General features: G+C 40.8%; 3 protein-coding genes across 4 annotated transcripts in view; 2 read left to right on the top strand and 1 right to left on the bottom strand.

Annotated features, from left to right (window-relative positions):
* LOC115236533 overlaps positions 1-11634 on the top strand; it is a 35060-nt gene extending 23426 nt beyond the window's left edge. For both annotated transcript variants that reach the window (XM_029809051.1, XM_029809050.1), the window contains 7 exons: positions 1437-1631; positions 1906-4643; positions 4818-4909; positions 4995-5102; positions 5189-5264; positions 5347-5596; positions 5697-11634. In XM_029809051.1, the coding sequence (XP_029664911.1) occupies positions 1437-1631; positions 1906-4643; positions 4818-4909; positions 4995-5102; positions 5189-5264; positions 5347-5596; positions 5697-9983 (7746 nt within the window). In that variant the 3' untranslated portion in view covers positions 9984-11634. The remainder of the gene's footprint in view (positions 1-1436; positions 1632-1905; positions 4644-4817; positions 4910-4994; positions 5103-5188; positions 5265-5346; positions 5597-5696) is intronic.
* Positions 11155-13618, bottom strand: LOC115236535 (WD repeat-containing protein 61). Its single transcript, XM_029809053.1, has 8 exons — positions 13217-13618; positions 13023-13132; positions 12779-12948; positions 12469-12707; positions 12312-12405; positions 12137-12230; positions 11870-12041; positions 11155-11764 (listed from the first exon to the last, which is right to left on the bottom strand). Exons 1-8 carry the CDS (start codon positions 13217-13219, stop codon positions 11663-11665), a joined length of 984 nt encoding a protein of 327 aa, XP_029664913.1. The 5' UTR covers positions 13220-13618; the 3' UTR covers positions 11155-11662.
* Positions 13543-15312, top strand: LOC115236534 (protein AATF). Its single transcript, XM_029809052.1, has 2 exons — positions 13543-13853; positions 13966-15312. The coding sequence occupies exons 1-2, from the start codon at positions 13657-13659 to the stop codon at positions 15272-15274; spliced, it is 1506 nt and encodes a 501-aa protein (XP_029664912.1). The 5' UTR covers positions 13543-13656; the 3' UTR covers positions 15275-15312.
* The last annotated feature ends 1385 nt before the right edge of the window (positions 15313-16697 follow it).

The following is a 16697-nucleotide window of genomic DNA, read 5'->3' as shown; positions in this document are numbered from 1 at the left end:
TTTTTCCATGGCTAGTTTCAGCCTGTATCTTGGGAAAATTCCTTACGCTGGTGTGTGACAGAGCGGAAGATATATTTCAGGCGGATTTATATTCGTACATAGGTTGCGTGGTACTTTGATCCGCCGGTAGAGATTACGTGTTCCTTGAGGTTGAAAGTCGTCGCTTTACATACGCGACGCGACTCGATGCTAGTGCTTGTTGCGGATCAATTCTGATTGTCTAGGTAGGCTGGTTTACGTGATATATTGTTTGTTTGCGTCGATATTAATATCGACGCGTGTCGTTTTATTTAAACTGCTAGAGTGACGTGTCAATTTTGAGAGAGTTTAATGTGAAATCTGTATCAATTAAAATTACAGAATATAATTAAAATTGCTGGATGTAAAAATAATTCTTCAAAATAAGACAAAAGAAGCGTAGCAAGAAATATTATTAGTATTATTATTATTAGTATTATTATTAGTTGTCAATATGACAAGGATTATATAAAAAAAATCGTAATCTTTTAGTTATGAATTTTTCTCTCGTACATCTATTTCGTGCGTACACACACAAATATAACTACAGCTTCAGAATATAATTTCACAGGAATTACGCTTACGTTAGATACGGAATATAATTCATCTCGAGATCATTTTGTTGAGTTTATCTCTGGAAAGGGACAAAGGTTGAAAACCACTGCCTTAATACACGAATTGCCTTGTGCTTGTGGCGCGCACGAGTATATACACCTTCACTAACGTATCCCGTATTGATTTTACGGAACCCTCACCTTTCGTCTCTGTCTCTCTCTGTCTCTCTCTCTCTCTCTCTCTCTCTCTCTCTCTCTCTCTCTCTCTCTGCCCTGCCATTCCTGTCTCTCTCGTTCTCCCGCACGTATACATGCATTTCCTCTCTTCTTCCCCTCCCGTGCCTATCGCTCTGTCCTTTCTCTTTCGCTTGGGTCTGCCCTTTAAGTCGTCACCCTCCGCTGTGCGGCATCGCTCCGAGGATCCCTATTCATCCGCACTTGCGCACGTGTTGAAAATTTCAAGCTCCAAACACGATGCACGGCACGTTCCTCTTGTATATGTTACTTGATACAAAGAGAACTGATGCTTTTTACAGATGTAAAACTTGTTCGAACGTTAATCGTTTGAGCGAAATTAACGATATCGACAAATAAAACCATATATTTGTTTTAAAGCAATAAAGAATGCTTCTCTCATATACATACGCATCGCTAAACGTTTTCAAAAGACTACCATCGGAATCGATTAACGGATAAAATGACTAGGCAAAACGAATATCATTTATTGATCCTGAAGATAATAATTGTTATCTTCAGGATCAATAAATGATATTCGTTAAGAAAATATTTGCCGATGGAAGAGAAATTTATTATATTGTCGATATGAAGACGCGCAAATCGAGGAAGAAATCTTTCGCGTTACAGTTCTATTTGAGGAGAAGTAAACGTTACAACGAGGATGGCAGTAGCGAGGAGGAAACTAAGCAGGATAGCATCTCGCTGCCCGGTCACAGGCTACCGTCTTCGTATCGCGGAACGTGGCCCATCAGAAGAGACGTATGGGCTAATCAGCAGATTGGCTTTCCGGCCCAGCAGAGCACATCACTCGCTGCGCACAATGTAAGTTGAACGATTATAACGGTGTATTGTGTTGCGTTTTGCCATCTCTCGTATATACAGGGTGTCGAGAAACCATCGCGTGTCCTTTTGCGGCGTTCTGACGTGATTAGAAGGACAGAAGCCGATGGTTCTCAAACATCCTGTATATAGGTCCCAAAGAGTATAAAGAACTGTTATATGAGAGATGACACAAAAACGTCAATTAGATATGATTAATTAGACTGTGTTATCTAAGAAAGCGTAAACGCAACATGAAATATGTATCCATGAGCAGGACGTGGCCAGCGTGATGAGTTTCTCGTCATCGAATTCCGCGGGTCTCGAGAGTCACTCCGCGGAGTTGCAAGGCCATCGGCGACTGGGCGCCAAGGTGGACGTGGTGTACAACCTGTTAGGTATGCTAGAGAAGAACGGCCGGGACGATATGAGCACTACTTTGCTCTCCATGAGCACCTCTCTAGATAGTTGCCTGGTGATGAGGCAATCCGGATGCCTGCCGCTGCTCGTGCAACTGATTCACGCGCCCAGACAAGATCCGGACACTCGGGACAGGGCTATGCAAGCGTTGCATAATGTGGTGCATGCCAAGAGCGACGAGAGGGCCGGTCGTCGAGAAGCGCGGGTGCTCCGGTTCCTCGAACAGTTGCGCGATTATTGCCAGAATCTGAGGATGTGCCTGGAAAGGGGCCAGTCCGCGGATGACCTCGAGAGACATCCTGCGGCAACGATAGCCGCGCTCATGAAGCTGTCCTTCGACGAGGCTCATCGTCACGCTATGTGCCAATTGGGTGGTCTTCACGCGGTCGCGGAACTCATCGAGATGGATCACCTGGCGCACGGCAGCGAGAGCGACGACCAAAACTGCATCACGTTGCGACGATACGCCGGAATGGCATTGACCAACCTGACTTTCGGCGACGGCAACAACAAGGCGCTACTCTGTTCCTTCAAGGAATTTATGAAGGCCTTGGTCTCACAGCTGAGAAGTCCCAGCGACGATCTTAGACAAGTGACCGCGAGCGTTCTGAGAAACTTGTCCTGGCGTGCCGACAGTAGTAGCAAGCAGACCCTGAGAGAGGTGGGAGCAGTGACGGGTCTGATGAAAGCCGCTATGGAAGGTCGCAAAGAGTCCACTCTGAAATCTATACTATCCGCTCTGTGGAATCTGTCAGCTCACTGCAGCACAAATAAAGTGGATATCTGCGCCGTGGATGGCGCGCTGGCTTTCCTCGTCGATATGCTGAGCTACAAGGCGCCATCCAAGACGCTCGCGATAGTCGAGAACGCCGGCGGTATCCTTAGAAACGTGTCGAGTCACGTGGCGGTGCGAGAAGATTATCGAGCCATCGTGAGGGAGAGAGGCTGCCTGCAAGTTCTCCTACAGCAGTTGAGATCACCCAGTCTGACCGTGGTTAGCAATGCCTGCGGAGCACTCTGGAATCTGTCTGCGAGATGTTCCCAAGATCAGCGTCTTCTTTGGGATCTGGGGGCTGTGCCAATGTTGCGCAGTCTAGTTCATTCCAAACACAAGATGATCTCGATGGGCTCTAGCGCGGCCTTGAAGAATTTGTTGAGTGCCAGACCTGGTTGCAATAATCTCGTTCATTTGGATTCCACCGCGCGCGGACTCGGATTATCGAGCTTGCCTAGTCTGGCAGCTCGCAGGCAACGGGCTCTAGAGCAAGAAATTGATCAAAATCTGGCCGAGACTTGCGACAACATTGAACCGAGCACATCGCCGATCAACAAGGACGATAAGTTCACGTTCAAGCTAGATCACAGTTTTCTCGGCATCAATGCCCACGGTCTGCGTACTTATCAGTTGCACAATCAGCCCAGCACGTCTACCGCCAAGTGTAACGGAGTTGCTAGGAGCGAAAGTAGAGATTCCATGCGTTCAGTGACGAGCACGCACTCCGATACCATGTTCGAGAAGGTAAATCGTCACGTTCTGAATGGCTCGTCGCCTACCGATTCGCAGATCAAGCAGCAATCTTCGTCGCTTCATTCCGCGGTTGGATTTGACAGCGCGTGTGGCGACACTCATACGAAAGCCACTTCTTCCGAGAAGAAATATACCTTGCGTTACAAGAATGCTATACCTGAACGACTGAGACCATCCGACGGCTTCGATATGAACGAGCTGAGATGCACAAATTCTACTATATCGTGGGCTACAGCGCCCAATCAAGAACCGTCTCAGACCTCATTACACTCCTCCATCGAGACCAATATGTCTCTGATCGATCAGAGCGCGTCGTCTTCATCCAAGGCCGGCAGTCAGTCCAGCGTTTCCGAAGAAGTCGAAGCGACCGTGTGCGCTAAGTCAGATTATCGACTAACAACCGCGAAAGCGATTGTCGACAGCTCGAAGCCGGTCTCTTATTTGCGTGATATTTCTCCCATAAAGGAAAACGCGAATTTCAGCAATGTTTACGCGGAGAAAGCTCTGTTGCGTCACGACACCCTGAACAGTATTCAGAAAGCGATATCGCCTACGATCGATCCAGACGGTAATCTGTTCGGCGATTACGCCGAAACGGACTTGGATCAGCCGACCGATTACAGTCTGCGCTACGGCGAGCAAACTATAGACGACGAGAAGCAACACTCCGGTTTCTTCTCGACCAACGATCAGGGACTTCTGCACGAGGACACGGTTAGAACTTACTATACGGAGGGAACGCCGCGTGAAACGTCCTTGAATTCGTCCAGAGCCACTTCCGCCTCCGATCTGCAGGATGATATTCGTATAAGGAACTCGTCAAAAAAGTTACCGGAGCGATACAAAGCGAGGCACGCCGAGGACCACGGTGAATGCAAAGCGTTGTCCTTGACGGACGTGCCGAAATTGACCGACTTCGCCGAATCAGAGACACAGTTGAATTTACGAGGCGCGACGCATCTTACGGATGACGAGGGCGCAAATCATTCTTTACCGTACCTTGAGGAAGATTTGGGCAAGCAGCTTAAAGTGGTTCAAGAAGACGCATCCATCCAAAATCATTCAAGGTATAATTACATTAATTTCTAAATAATTATCTACTACATTTCATATTTATATATGGAATGCATGTGTAAATATATTTAAATAATTCTATTTTTATTATAAGTTTGGATTGTTATATACATATCAAATTAGAATTTTTATTAATAATTGTTTTTTTTGCGTTAATATTTGCGTAGTGTAAGAACGACGCCGATTTCAATGATATTAGGAAGCTCTGAATATAATGATGATCACGATGCGGAGTCCAGTTCTAGGATTATTAGTTTAGGTAATTTAAAATATTTAGTGTGTATTTTATAAATATTTTTCTTTAATTTAGATAAATTTTTTTTATAAACAATACAAATTTACAGACTCTAAACCAAATGATTGCAAAATAAATAAAGATCTACCGTCGAATGACATTGAATTCTCATCCAGTAATAATATCGGTTTAAAGACTTCTAATAACGACTCGGGATGTAAGTAATCTAACCTTGCGAAACTGAAAAAAAATAATCTGTGATGATTCACAATAAACATGAAACATCTTTCCGAATATATTCAGATCAAGTCAGTGATGGAGACGAGGATGACGAGGATCTATTAGCCGCTTGCATTAATATTGGAATGCAAAATAATAGGTAAAATTATAAAATATTAATTGATTATTAAAAAATATTAGTAATTATATCATTATTTGGTAAATTTGATATATTTTTTTAGGCATAGACATTCCTTTATAGGAAATAATCTCGAAAAACTTCCTCGATCAGAAAATAATCTGACTCGATATCAAACTAGTCTCGCTCTAGATCAAGTTGAACATAATGGGACTGTAGAATCTGACAGTTCGTTATTTAATATAAAATATGCGGAATCTCATGGAACTACAGCTGAAAGTAATTTATCAGAGAAAAAGAGAGGAAATAAGAAGGATAATAACGAAGAAAGCGTTCAATTGGAAACAGCTACAGTAAGATCTTTTAGACTTTCTGTTGTAATTTCTGCTATAAAATTTTTTATATCGTTTTTTATTTTAATTATATTTTAAATTGTAATATCTCTTTTTCTAGGTGATGACAAATATAAATAACGGATACATGCATAATATCGAGGAATCAAATAATGTTTCAACCATGACAGCAGTAAATAATGATAATCTTGATAATAATTTCTCATCGATAACTGTATTACAGAAACCTGACATGTTCTTAAATAAGAACGTTTTCAATAACTTTACTGTAAATGACGAACGCGATACAGTTGAAAAAGAATCCATTATACGAGTGGACGAGGTAACGACTGATGATCAGATTCCAACGGACATTCCATCAATGAAACAATCATTTACGAAAGATTCCGAAAGTAGCGAATCAATTGACTCTGTCGAGCAATCCGAGCATGCTCTTCTGGAACTGTGTATCCAACCCAGTATAAAATCCGAAAACAACATCACGATCAATCAAAGCAATGCAGATTACGTTAAGACGCAGCTAGAGTTATACAATAAACAAATAGACTTCATAAAAGGAAGAAATAATATTTCCGAAGAACTATCCGAGATTGACGGCAATGCGAGTGAACAACCAGAAGCACCATTCGAAATTGTGAGGACCTCAGACATTTTACATCGCGAGAGCGCGGAGAAGCATATAAAAGAAGAGACATATAGGCGACAAAGAGATCCCGACGCTATGATCGCTTCGTTGGATCGATTGACGGCAACGTTAGTTCAACAAACTGAAGCCATACGCGAACGAGATTCCGGCACAATGAAACAGAGCTTGACATGCGACACATGGAACGAGGATTCTCCCAATGACGTTTCCTTCCCCAGCATCAGCATAAGCGCGCCGCTAGTCGCTTCGTTCAACAGCGACGCGCAGGAAGATCAACGCATCAACGTGTTAGAAAACAATGCGCAAGTCGAGAATAACGAACAGACCGGCATGACAGAATCGAAGATCATTCAACGTGAAGCCATCAAACTGGCGGAAGCCGTGGACGCCGAGGGGAACAATCAGAACGAGCTCGAGACGACGAGTTTGACATCTATCGATCTCGAGGCGATCAAACCACCGTCCTCGATGGGAAGTTTACTATCGTTGACCGCGAGCTACGCCGGCTCCGCTGACAATAGCGAAACTTTCGTCAACCGGGACAGATGTTACTCCACGTCTCTGCCACCGGTATCAACGAGATATTCCGCCGATTCTCGCAATGTACGGAAAAAGTCTTTGCCGCTCGGCGTAGTGGCCAAACGAGCGCTAGGCCAGAGTCAGAGTCACACGTCCAGTTTGGAGAATTTGTTAAACGAGTGTACCAGCTCGCATCTGGAGAATGTCAAACCGCCGTCCATGATGGATGAACTGCCAGACGTGGGCGATATGGAGAACAGCATGCTCAGCGTGGCTAGTATCACATCGGAGATCGCAGACTCGAAGGAACAGGATTCACACAGTTTGACTGGCAGCGACTCGGCGGTTTTCGAGATGCTAAAGCCAGTCGCCAACGTATTATCCATGACGTGCATGCGTTACGCTGAGGGCATGCAAAGCAGTGCGAACAACAGTCTGAGTGAGTGCCTGGAGAATATTAATCCGCCGTCCCTATTTAATGAGGTGAGCGAGATGGACGAATCCACGATGGAAGCAACTACCGATACTCTGTGTAGCGACACTCTGTGCATAGAAACGGAGCTGCACACTGACGAGGTGGTGCATTCAATTGTGGCGGAGGTGATTGACGAGGCAGAAAACGATACTGACGAGGCAGTCACTCCGATCTCGTCTGAATATTGCATCAGCAGCTCGGCAGAATCAACGCCGAAACGGCGTCCGCCGCATCTGAAGACTCACTTGACCCCGAAGCAAAAACGGAACTTGACGAAGGAGAGATATAAAACGTATACCATCGCCGCGGAGATTGTTAAGAAGGAACAGGAAGAACGCCGAAAGCAAGATGGCACTTGCAGCAATGAGGAGGGTGATAAAATTCCGCGTGGAAAGTATTCTCCCTTCTCAAAACTAACGCCAAAGCAACGCAGGCAAGAAAATAGAGCGAGATTCCAGACACAGGTGCTGGAGAATCCCTTCCCGGATCTGAATCTGGCTCAAACTCAGGAAGTGCAGGAGTTAGTTTCAGCTAGAAATACCGGCGAAAAGCAAGAATCCACATCTCCCAACAAGTCCTCGATTCCTACGCTCACAAAGTTACCTGTGTGCAGGGCATTGAGGAGAAAACGCGGGGATTCCCAAGAGAATAAAGAGCGATATCGCACAAGGACATTGGACGATTCGGAAACCGTGTTCAAAGAAATCGAACATAATACCGTTTCAAGCACCAATGCGACGGAAGAAGAACAAATAAACGCACAAGGATACGTCCACGAGGAGATTCAAACTATGTTGGAGCAGAATGCTACCATCGTGTTAAACACTTTGAATGAATCGAATAAAGCTAACGGGGATGATATTTTACGTTGCGAGACCGTCACTTTGACGTCGCATGATTCCGAATTGGATCGCAATCTAAGAATGCGCTTTGTAAACGGGCTTTCGAAGAAACTGATGAGCACTCAACATATTGATAACGCGCAAACTCTTGCAGTGAATATCGATCATGAAGAAGCAGAAGCTGAGTACGCGAAAATCACTCATGAGGACCTGGGTTCGGCAGATCCGAATGAATCAGGCAGCGATGAGGAGTCGAACTACGCCGACGAGGAACAAGAACCGAGAGAGACGAAGAGGCCGCGAATAATTAAGCCGGGAATGCCGGGTCGAGATCCGAGCGTGGATTCCAACGCGACGGATAAATCTGAGCCGGAAAGCCCGAAAGCGATTCGAGGACGAAGGAAGGCGCTTTATTCGAACCCAATAACACGAAAACCGACGCCGCAATCGTCGCCGTTGAAGCAAGCAAACCTTATCAGCGGGATACCCATAGGTCGCAGCAACACTTCGCCCATTGTCAGACCTACTAGAGTCACCACTTTGCGACAGAATAATAATTCGACGGCTGCTACGAAAGACTCTCCGAAATTCAACACGAGTCCAAAGAAAACTCCATTTGTTGCGGACGCAGAGAAAAAGACGAGAAACCTGGCAGCTGTATCCAAAAGGGCCTCTGTACCTCAGAAGGGATCCTCATTGACCTTCACAAAATCCACCAAGCGTCATAGCACACCTTCGGCCTGCTCATCGAATTACCAAAGCGACAGTAAATTGCCAGAGGTCCCGATCAAGCCGTTGGAGCGTCAAGGAACTTTTACGAAGGATGAACCGGAGGTGGAAAACGCGCCAACGGTGCATTCCGCATCCGCTTCCCCGATAAAGACGAAGATCGCCAAACCGATTAAAGGCGCTTCGTCAAAGATATATCCGGCGGCGGGAAAATCCAAGATCTCCGTGAAAGCGCATCAAGCGTATCAGCCAAAAGTGACGGCCAATAGTTCCGAAAAGATGCAACCACCTAAAGGACTATTGGCGCCGAAGAAGATGTCCTCTGGAAAAATAATTACGCCACCGAAGGTCCTCAACGGCAACGCATCCCAGAACGATAAGACCTTCCGGAAGGTTGATTCTCTCGGACAACGATCCAACAGCAATTCTAGCATAGTCGCCAATTCGTCTACGAGCGTGCAAAATCGTAAGCTGACAAAGGAGGCGACAAGCAAGATTGCAAGTCTCTGGAAGAAGGTCGAAGAGAGCAAGAACAAACAACGTTTCGAGAAACCGGACACCAGGCAATGGATAAGGCCAGCCAATAGTACCACCGAAGTGGACGCTTCACCCGCCGCCGCTGCGACGTTCAATAAGCCGCCGGCGTACAGATTGTTTCGCAGTTCCACGTTTGAGGGGATCTCCCAGGAGGACAGTAGCAGCGTCGAGACATCGCCTTACAAATCGAAATCCAGACCACCGGTCCTAGGTACGCAAGTCGGACCTGCTGGCCCAAAGTACAGAAATTCCTGCGACTTGACGGGCATGAACGCCAACGAGGCACCTTGCAAGATCCCGGTGAAATCGTCCGAGGCATACAAGCGCGAGACGACGCAACTGGGCGACAGCTTGGTGACTATGAGGAAGCAACAGAGCGCCGAGTTCGGAACGGAGACCGATCCCACCAAGAGGATATCCAGGCTCGGCTCCTTTATCCGAGTAGATCCGGCGACAGCAGCGGAGAACGGCGTCCGGACGCCAGCCTCGGCGATCGTGCCGCCGTTCAACTACAATCCAAAGCCAGACATTCCATCGCAAGCGGCCAAATCTAGGTCGGATGAGAGTCAGGGTAAATTCGAGGTGACGGATTGTCACGCGGAGATAGTCACGGGATCCGCCAGGGTGACGACGGTATAGGGGAACTGGGACGACCCCCCAAAACGAAGCGCATAAGTTCTGTAATAATCGACTTCTCTCTTCGTTCCAAGCTAGTCATTGTACATTCGCTTGCTTCTATATGTTCGCCCACATACATTCGTCACATGTGATACGCATTATGAGTAGATAATTTTAATCATTTTCTTTTGCTGTCGCGTACAGATCCTTCGCCATTTTACGCGGAATAATAAAATAGTTACATATGATAATATCCATGATATTCTGTATGCATAAGCATCGCAATGCCAATTTCTTCGATACCGGCAAAAACCGTGTGAAATATTAGCGGGAAATCTTAAGATTATTCCTGTGTCCATTTTATCTGTTGTATATATACATGATAATATAGAATAATTCCGAATTTGAAAGAAGAGAACCACAGTCGAAAATCCATAGTGCTTAGCGGTGATTCTGGATCGGTTATTTATTCAATTTTGTATATATATAAAAAAAAAACATGAATGAAGAATGTTGAAAGTTTTAATAGTACGTGTTTAAAATCTGTGTACGATGCGTAACACATGCGCTGGTCATACATCGCTGTACATCTTCGTACGCGAATGAGAAAAGACGCGCCTGCGGAGAAGACCCGACGATCTGTATTTTGTTTCCATCGTATAAACCGATTCGTATCATCTTTCTCTTTCAAACGGATGCAAAGTCTAATTACTTTTTAAAGACTGATAAGTAGGGCGATGAAGATCTGGAATAAGCTCGAGCATCTTCGACCGAAGATTAATGGTAACGAGGTAGTACCGTTTGTATCGACTGTGTGAACGTAGAGCGGTCTAAAATAGTTCGCTAAAACTGGGATTATAATAACGGGACAAAAAATTTTATAAGCATTATCTTAAGTTTCTAGTCTACAAGTAATATACACACACATTCTATTTTCGTCACATATATTATATTGTATATCGCGAACATTCATTTCGTTTCTGAGTGACGTCTATTGAATTGACACACTGTTACTTCTTTGGAAGTAAATATATCATTAAAAGGTGTACAGATCACACATATGCAATTAGAGAGAGATTACTTATAAGTCTCTGAAAAATCGAAATACTATAATTTTATTATTTAATGTTGTTTTGTCTTTCATTCGGAGACTGATGTAGGCAAGATGGTCTTTTTTTTTTTAATTTACTTAATTTTCCTTATCGTGTCAATTTTCCTTCTGCGGGAATCGTATCATTGTCGAATTCTCATCGAAAGGAGAGATTACTTGGCATGTGTATTAGAATTATATATTTAATTTTTAATTAAGAGATTTCTTCTATGTAAACAGTTTTGCCCTGTTCCAGTTCGAGTTAATTAGATTTAACCCTGCCAACTTGGAACCATATCAGGGTATCTTTGCGTTGTTTCTTAAAACATATTTGGTCTGTACACTACGAGATTATTGTAATTTTTTTTTGTAACATTATTTCCACTCTAGGTTTTAAGAACAACTTTCGTTACATTTTGCGCTTTAAATTCGCCAGATATCATTATAATTTGTACATTAAATTGTACATTACTTGCAGTACAATAAAATTTATAGCTAAAAATACCCTTTTTTATCGTAAACTCTAAAGAGATGTGTTATCGATTGTCTGCAACTATTAAAGAATAAACAATGTAGCGCAAATAAAAAATATTTATTAATCCTTACAATATTACTTATCATATATCGGACATTCATACAAATTAATGGATTTATCTTCAGATACTGATGCAATCACGTTATTTCGTTGTGGATTATATTTTACTGCCCATACCTATATATTCATAAAAAAAATTATCTGTATCTGTATTAAAATCTTAAAAAATTGACATTAAACATATATTTCGTCTGAAAATTATTTCAAGCTTAGCGGACATACCTGATCTTTATGTTCATCAAATGTATGCAAACACTGTCTTTGTGCTAATTCCCAGATCTTGACTGTATGATCAGAACTGCTTGATGCAAATTGCTGACCATCTGGTGAGAAAGCCACGCCGAGCACCCAAGAAGCATGACCCGACATTGTTCCTGCTAGATTTGCATCCTTGCTAAATAAAAACAATGAATATAAAATATTAATAATGAATTTATTTTAATATAAAGTCAGTATATTTATGTATTTATAAATCTCTAATTTCCTTACACGTCGTACAACTTCATATGTCCATCATCGGATGCTGTAAGGAGCAGCTGAGAATCTGGCGAGAAACACAGAGACCTGATAGGCATTGCGTGACCTAAACAACATAAATTTGAGAAAATATTCTATAACATCTTGATAATAATCTTTGTAGCACATTTGAATTTTTTTTATCTACCTTCTAATGTACGCAAAACTTTTCCATAGGCAACATCAAAGATATTAATAATCCCGTCAATTGCACCACTTGCAATATATTTACCATCAGGACTCTGAAATGCAATTCCATGTACAAAAGCTGCATAACAATTTAAACTTTTATTCAAATGACTTACATAAGCAACACTCAGTGTAAATTTTCCACCTCTTGTATCTAATGTTTGTTCTTGTTTACCACTTTCAGTTCCATATAAATGTATTTTACCAGCGTGACTGCCAGAAACAATAAATTTATCATCTGGAGAAAAGACAACGGTCCAAATATCTACTGGGCCAACTTCAATACTCGATAATTTGTCTCCAGATTGTAAGTCCCATAATTTCAAACTCGAGTCAAGGGAACTAGAAGCACATTCTACAAATTTGCGCAGTAAAATGTAGATTTAAAAATTAATATACTTCAAAATAATAATTTCATTCATTTACTTGATCCATCCGAGCTGACAGCTATGGACACTACTCCTAAAGAATGTCCAGTTAACTTATGCTTTATCTTCAAAGCACCATCTCTCAGTTCCCATACTTTTACTGCATCATCTACAGAACCTGTTACTAAATATTCCGCAATCTCATCTTCATTGGATCGTATAGAATCTCTATCAAGTAACATAACAGTTAAAAAAGTATAGTTCTTTCATCAAGCAACAAATTAAAATAACACTGATTATACCGTGAATCTTCATTATCTGGTTGAATATCTTTCTTCCTCTTTGGACAACCCCATGCACAAGTCCATATACTATCCTCGTGTGCATTTTCTGTTTTGTGAGTTAAAGAATACTGGAAAAAAAAGAACAAAATAGAAAAAAAGATAAAGAAACAATAAACACAGATAATAAATAAGAAAAATAGCTCTAGTCTCACCATCTTAAGACAAATAAATTTTTAATAAAACGGACGCAGCGTGTAAACTTTTTCCGGATATACCACTTAATATTAATGTATATTTGTTATCCAAACTTTTTATGATATTTATATATAAAACGTGTATTGATATCGAATGTTGAAAGAGATGCCTCCAAATATTGGCCCAATCACACAAACAAATTGAACAAAGTTGCACGAGAAAAGCAGAAGCAGAGATAAGAGATGCCAGAGCCAGATGCCAGATGCCAGACACAATATGCAATAGCACGCTTAGAGCGCGTGGAGGGGATACGCACATATCCGTGTGCGTATCAGCGTATCCCCTCTCCCCCTAGCCCTCTAGCCGCTAGCGCCAGCATCCCTTGGCATCTTTGCGTGGAAGGTTATGTTTACTTGTACACGTGTTGGAAAAAGTCGCTTCGCGATATAGGAAAAAAATGGCTAGAAAGAGTTTAGCCGACAAAATAAATACTTTGATTACAGCAAAGCCGGATTTTGGCTCGGATGAAGAACCAGAGGAAACGAAGGCGAAGGTTGTGGAATATTACGACGAGAATGATGTCTCGGAGGACGATTTACAGCAATCTAAAATTCGCAGACAAAATGTTGATACCTTGGACAAAGTAGATAAAAGGTAAAGATATTTTATATTTGCATCTGTATACAAGATTAGTATCTATAAACGAGAAATTTTGATCGATGGAACATTATATAATTTGTTCACACTTGATTTGTTGTTAAAACAGGTATGCTGGTAAAAAAGTCTCAAGAAAAGATATATATAGCGATGAGGATGATATCAGTGACGATGAGAGTAAAAGCTCTGGGAAAGATGTGAAAGATGAAGAGATGGGAAGTACATCGGAACAAAGCGAGGATGAATCTTACAGCGATGAAGAAGCAGATTCACAACAAGAGTCTCAAGATGATGAGAGTATGTCTGATACAGAAGATCAGGATGATTATGATATAAATAATTCACTTGATAAACAAAGAGACTCTACTATCAAAACCATATTTGAAACAAATGTTAGAGCAGAAGTAGAGAAAGGCAATTCCATCAGGAACCAACTCAAGTTTTGGGAAAATTTATTGGAGATGCGAATAAAGCTGCAAAAGTGTCTTATAACTAGTAATCAAATGCCACAGTATGACATACATAAGAAACTTAGGTCAGATACAGACCTTGTGACAAAGACCAACGAGACTAAAACCAAACTGGTACTGATCTTAGATAACATGTTGCAACTAAGAGATCTTTTGTTAAAACAATATCCTGAAACGAAAAATCTATGTGCTAGTTCCAAAAAGAGAAAAGCTGACAAGGACGAGAATACAAACACGAATGATTCAATGGATGAAGAAATACCTTCCGATACCGAGGATGCATTAGAAAATGGAAGGGAATCATCTATCGACGAAGACACGGAAATGGCTGAAGAATCAGTACCCCGAAAACGTCTCAAATACAATGATTACGAAAAAGTTTTACAAGAAAATCATGATTCCTATAAAGAATATAGAGATTCTGTTATAAAAAAGTGGAATGACAAGACGCGGATTGCTACAGGTTCGAGTAAGAACTCGGGTCAGACTACGCTTAAACAAATTGAATTTGCCATGAGCGACATAAGCAAGTTACGGAAGAAAACTCAGCTGAAACGTTCCGAGTATAACATTGTCGGTAAATCTTTGTCGAATGAAGATAGCGACGGTAGGAGAATCCAGGAATACGATCCAGAAATTTATGATGATGACGATTTCTATCATCAGTTGTTGAGGGATCTGATAGAATATAAATCGTCGGACGTGACGGATCCTGTACAACTCAGCAAACAGTGGATCCAATTGCAAAACATGCGTAGAAAGATGAAGATGAAAATCGATACTCGTGCGACGAAGGGCCGGAAAGTGCGATACAATGTTCACAATAAATTAGTCAATTTTATGGCGCCTATCACAATATACGACACTTGGACAGATAATGCGAAGAACGAATTGTACAATTCATTGTTCGGTAAAATAAAACCGACGGATGAGCAAATGAAGCAATAATTATGGAAATCTAAATTATTAAATCGCATAATGTAATTTTATCTTTGTTATATACAAGAATTGATACACGATGTATAGATTGACACATAAATTTCTCAATCTATATTTTTTCATACAAAAATATATTCTCTTTTATCATCGATGATATATTTATATTTCTTCAACAAATCTGAATACTAATATTTCTATAAATAATATCAATGTTTTGAATCATTAATCTCGATTTCCGCTTCACTAATATCTAATTTGCTGACTTAATCAATAAGAAATCTTAATTAATTAAATTTTAATTAATAAAACGAACAAGAGAGAGAAAATCAATTTTTAATATATATTTATTACACACGTATATATCTCAAGATTTTTATATAAATTTATATTATCGAACATAAAAATTGTTTAAGATGTGTTTTATTACAATACAAAATATTTATTTTAAAAAATATACATATTTTATATATTTTTATACATTTACGCACGCTATTAATTGTAAGTGACTACGATTACTTAACTATCGTTTTTTTGTCAGCTGGCTCAATTCTATCATTTAAACCTATGACCTCATTCTACTTTGTTATATGTAGCATAAATATGTACTTATGTGGCAATGTGATATCAAAGTAACTGGAGACAAAGATTGTTCTGAAAAGCATATTATTCCTGACATTCGAATGTTTCGCAAAAGATTTCCGCGTTCAAGCTAATTAGATTTTAAAATAAAACTACGTAATACGAAATAATTTATTACGGAATAATATACCCTATTAAATTTCAAAAATCTATATATGTATGAGTTATAATAATTATACTACATTTATGGTAATTGCCTCAGCAATGATTATTAATGATTGCAATACTTACGTAAAGTGATATCTCTTTTCGTAAATGTGTTGTATATATAATGTATATGTGTATCTTATGTAAAGAACGCGCTATTATCTGTAATATCGAATTCGACTTTTAATAAGGCCACTATTATTTATTGGTCATACAATGAGGTGTATCACCAATCATATTAATGAAGTATTTCTCGAAATTTGCATGCATATATTGAACTAGAAACATATCATAAATATATAATTATAATAGCTGCAGATCTTTGCAAACGATGTTTGACTTCGATGCATTCACCTTTGCGGAATACGCGTCTACCGATCACAATCTGATTACGTAATTGTATTATATATATAATTGATTATCTCCTCTATATGCGCTAAAACGAGACATCTGTTTATATATATAATATTAATTTTTGTTGATGACTAAAAGGATGAGATTTGGCGAGTTGTCCATCGAATAAAAAAGGAAATCATCGGTTTACAAAATGTAATTAAAACAGCGAAAGCGATTGCGTCCGACACTCGACCCAGGTAGCAAAAGTAGCCATTTTAACGTTATTTTGATGTCAAATTATGTCAAAATG

This window comes from Formica exsecta, unplaced genomic scaffold (genome assembly GCF_003651465.1).
Source record: "Formica exsecta isolate Colony F162 unplaced genomic scaffold, ASM365146v1 scaffold258, whole genome shotgun sequence".
Taxonomy (NCBI): Eukaryota; Metazoa; Arthropoda; class Insecta; order Hymenoptera; family Formicidae; genus Formica; species Formica exsecta.
This window is presented reverse-complemented; position numbering and strand designations above follow the sequence as displayed.

What these genes read in the sequence shown, in the direction of transcription:
- LOC115236534 (XM_029809052.1), top strand. Translation starts at nt 13,657, where the DNA reads ATGGCTAGAAAGAGTTTAGCCGACAAAATAAATACTTTGATTACAGCA. An exon ending in TTGGACAAAGTAGATAAAAG is followed by an intron (nt 13,854 to 13,965) that starts GTAAAGATATTT and finishes TTGTTAAAACAG; the next exon opens with GTATGCTGGTAAAAAAGTCT.
- LOC115236535 (XM_029809053.1), bottom strand. An exon ending in TGTCAGCTCGGATGGATCAA is followed by an intron (nt 12,708 to 12,778) that starts GTAAATGAATGA and finishes GCAAATTTGTAG; the next exon opens with AATGTGCTTCTAGTTCCCTT. An exon ending in CATATGAAGTTGTACGACGT is followed by an intron (nt 12,042 to 12,136) that starts GTAAGGAAATTA and finishes GTTTTTATTTAG; the next exon opens with CAAGGATGCAAATCTAGCAG.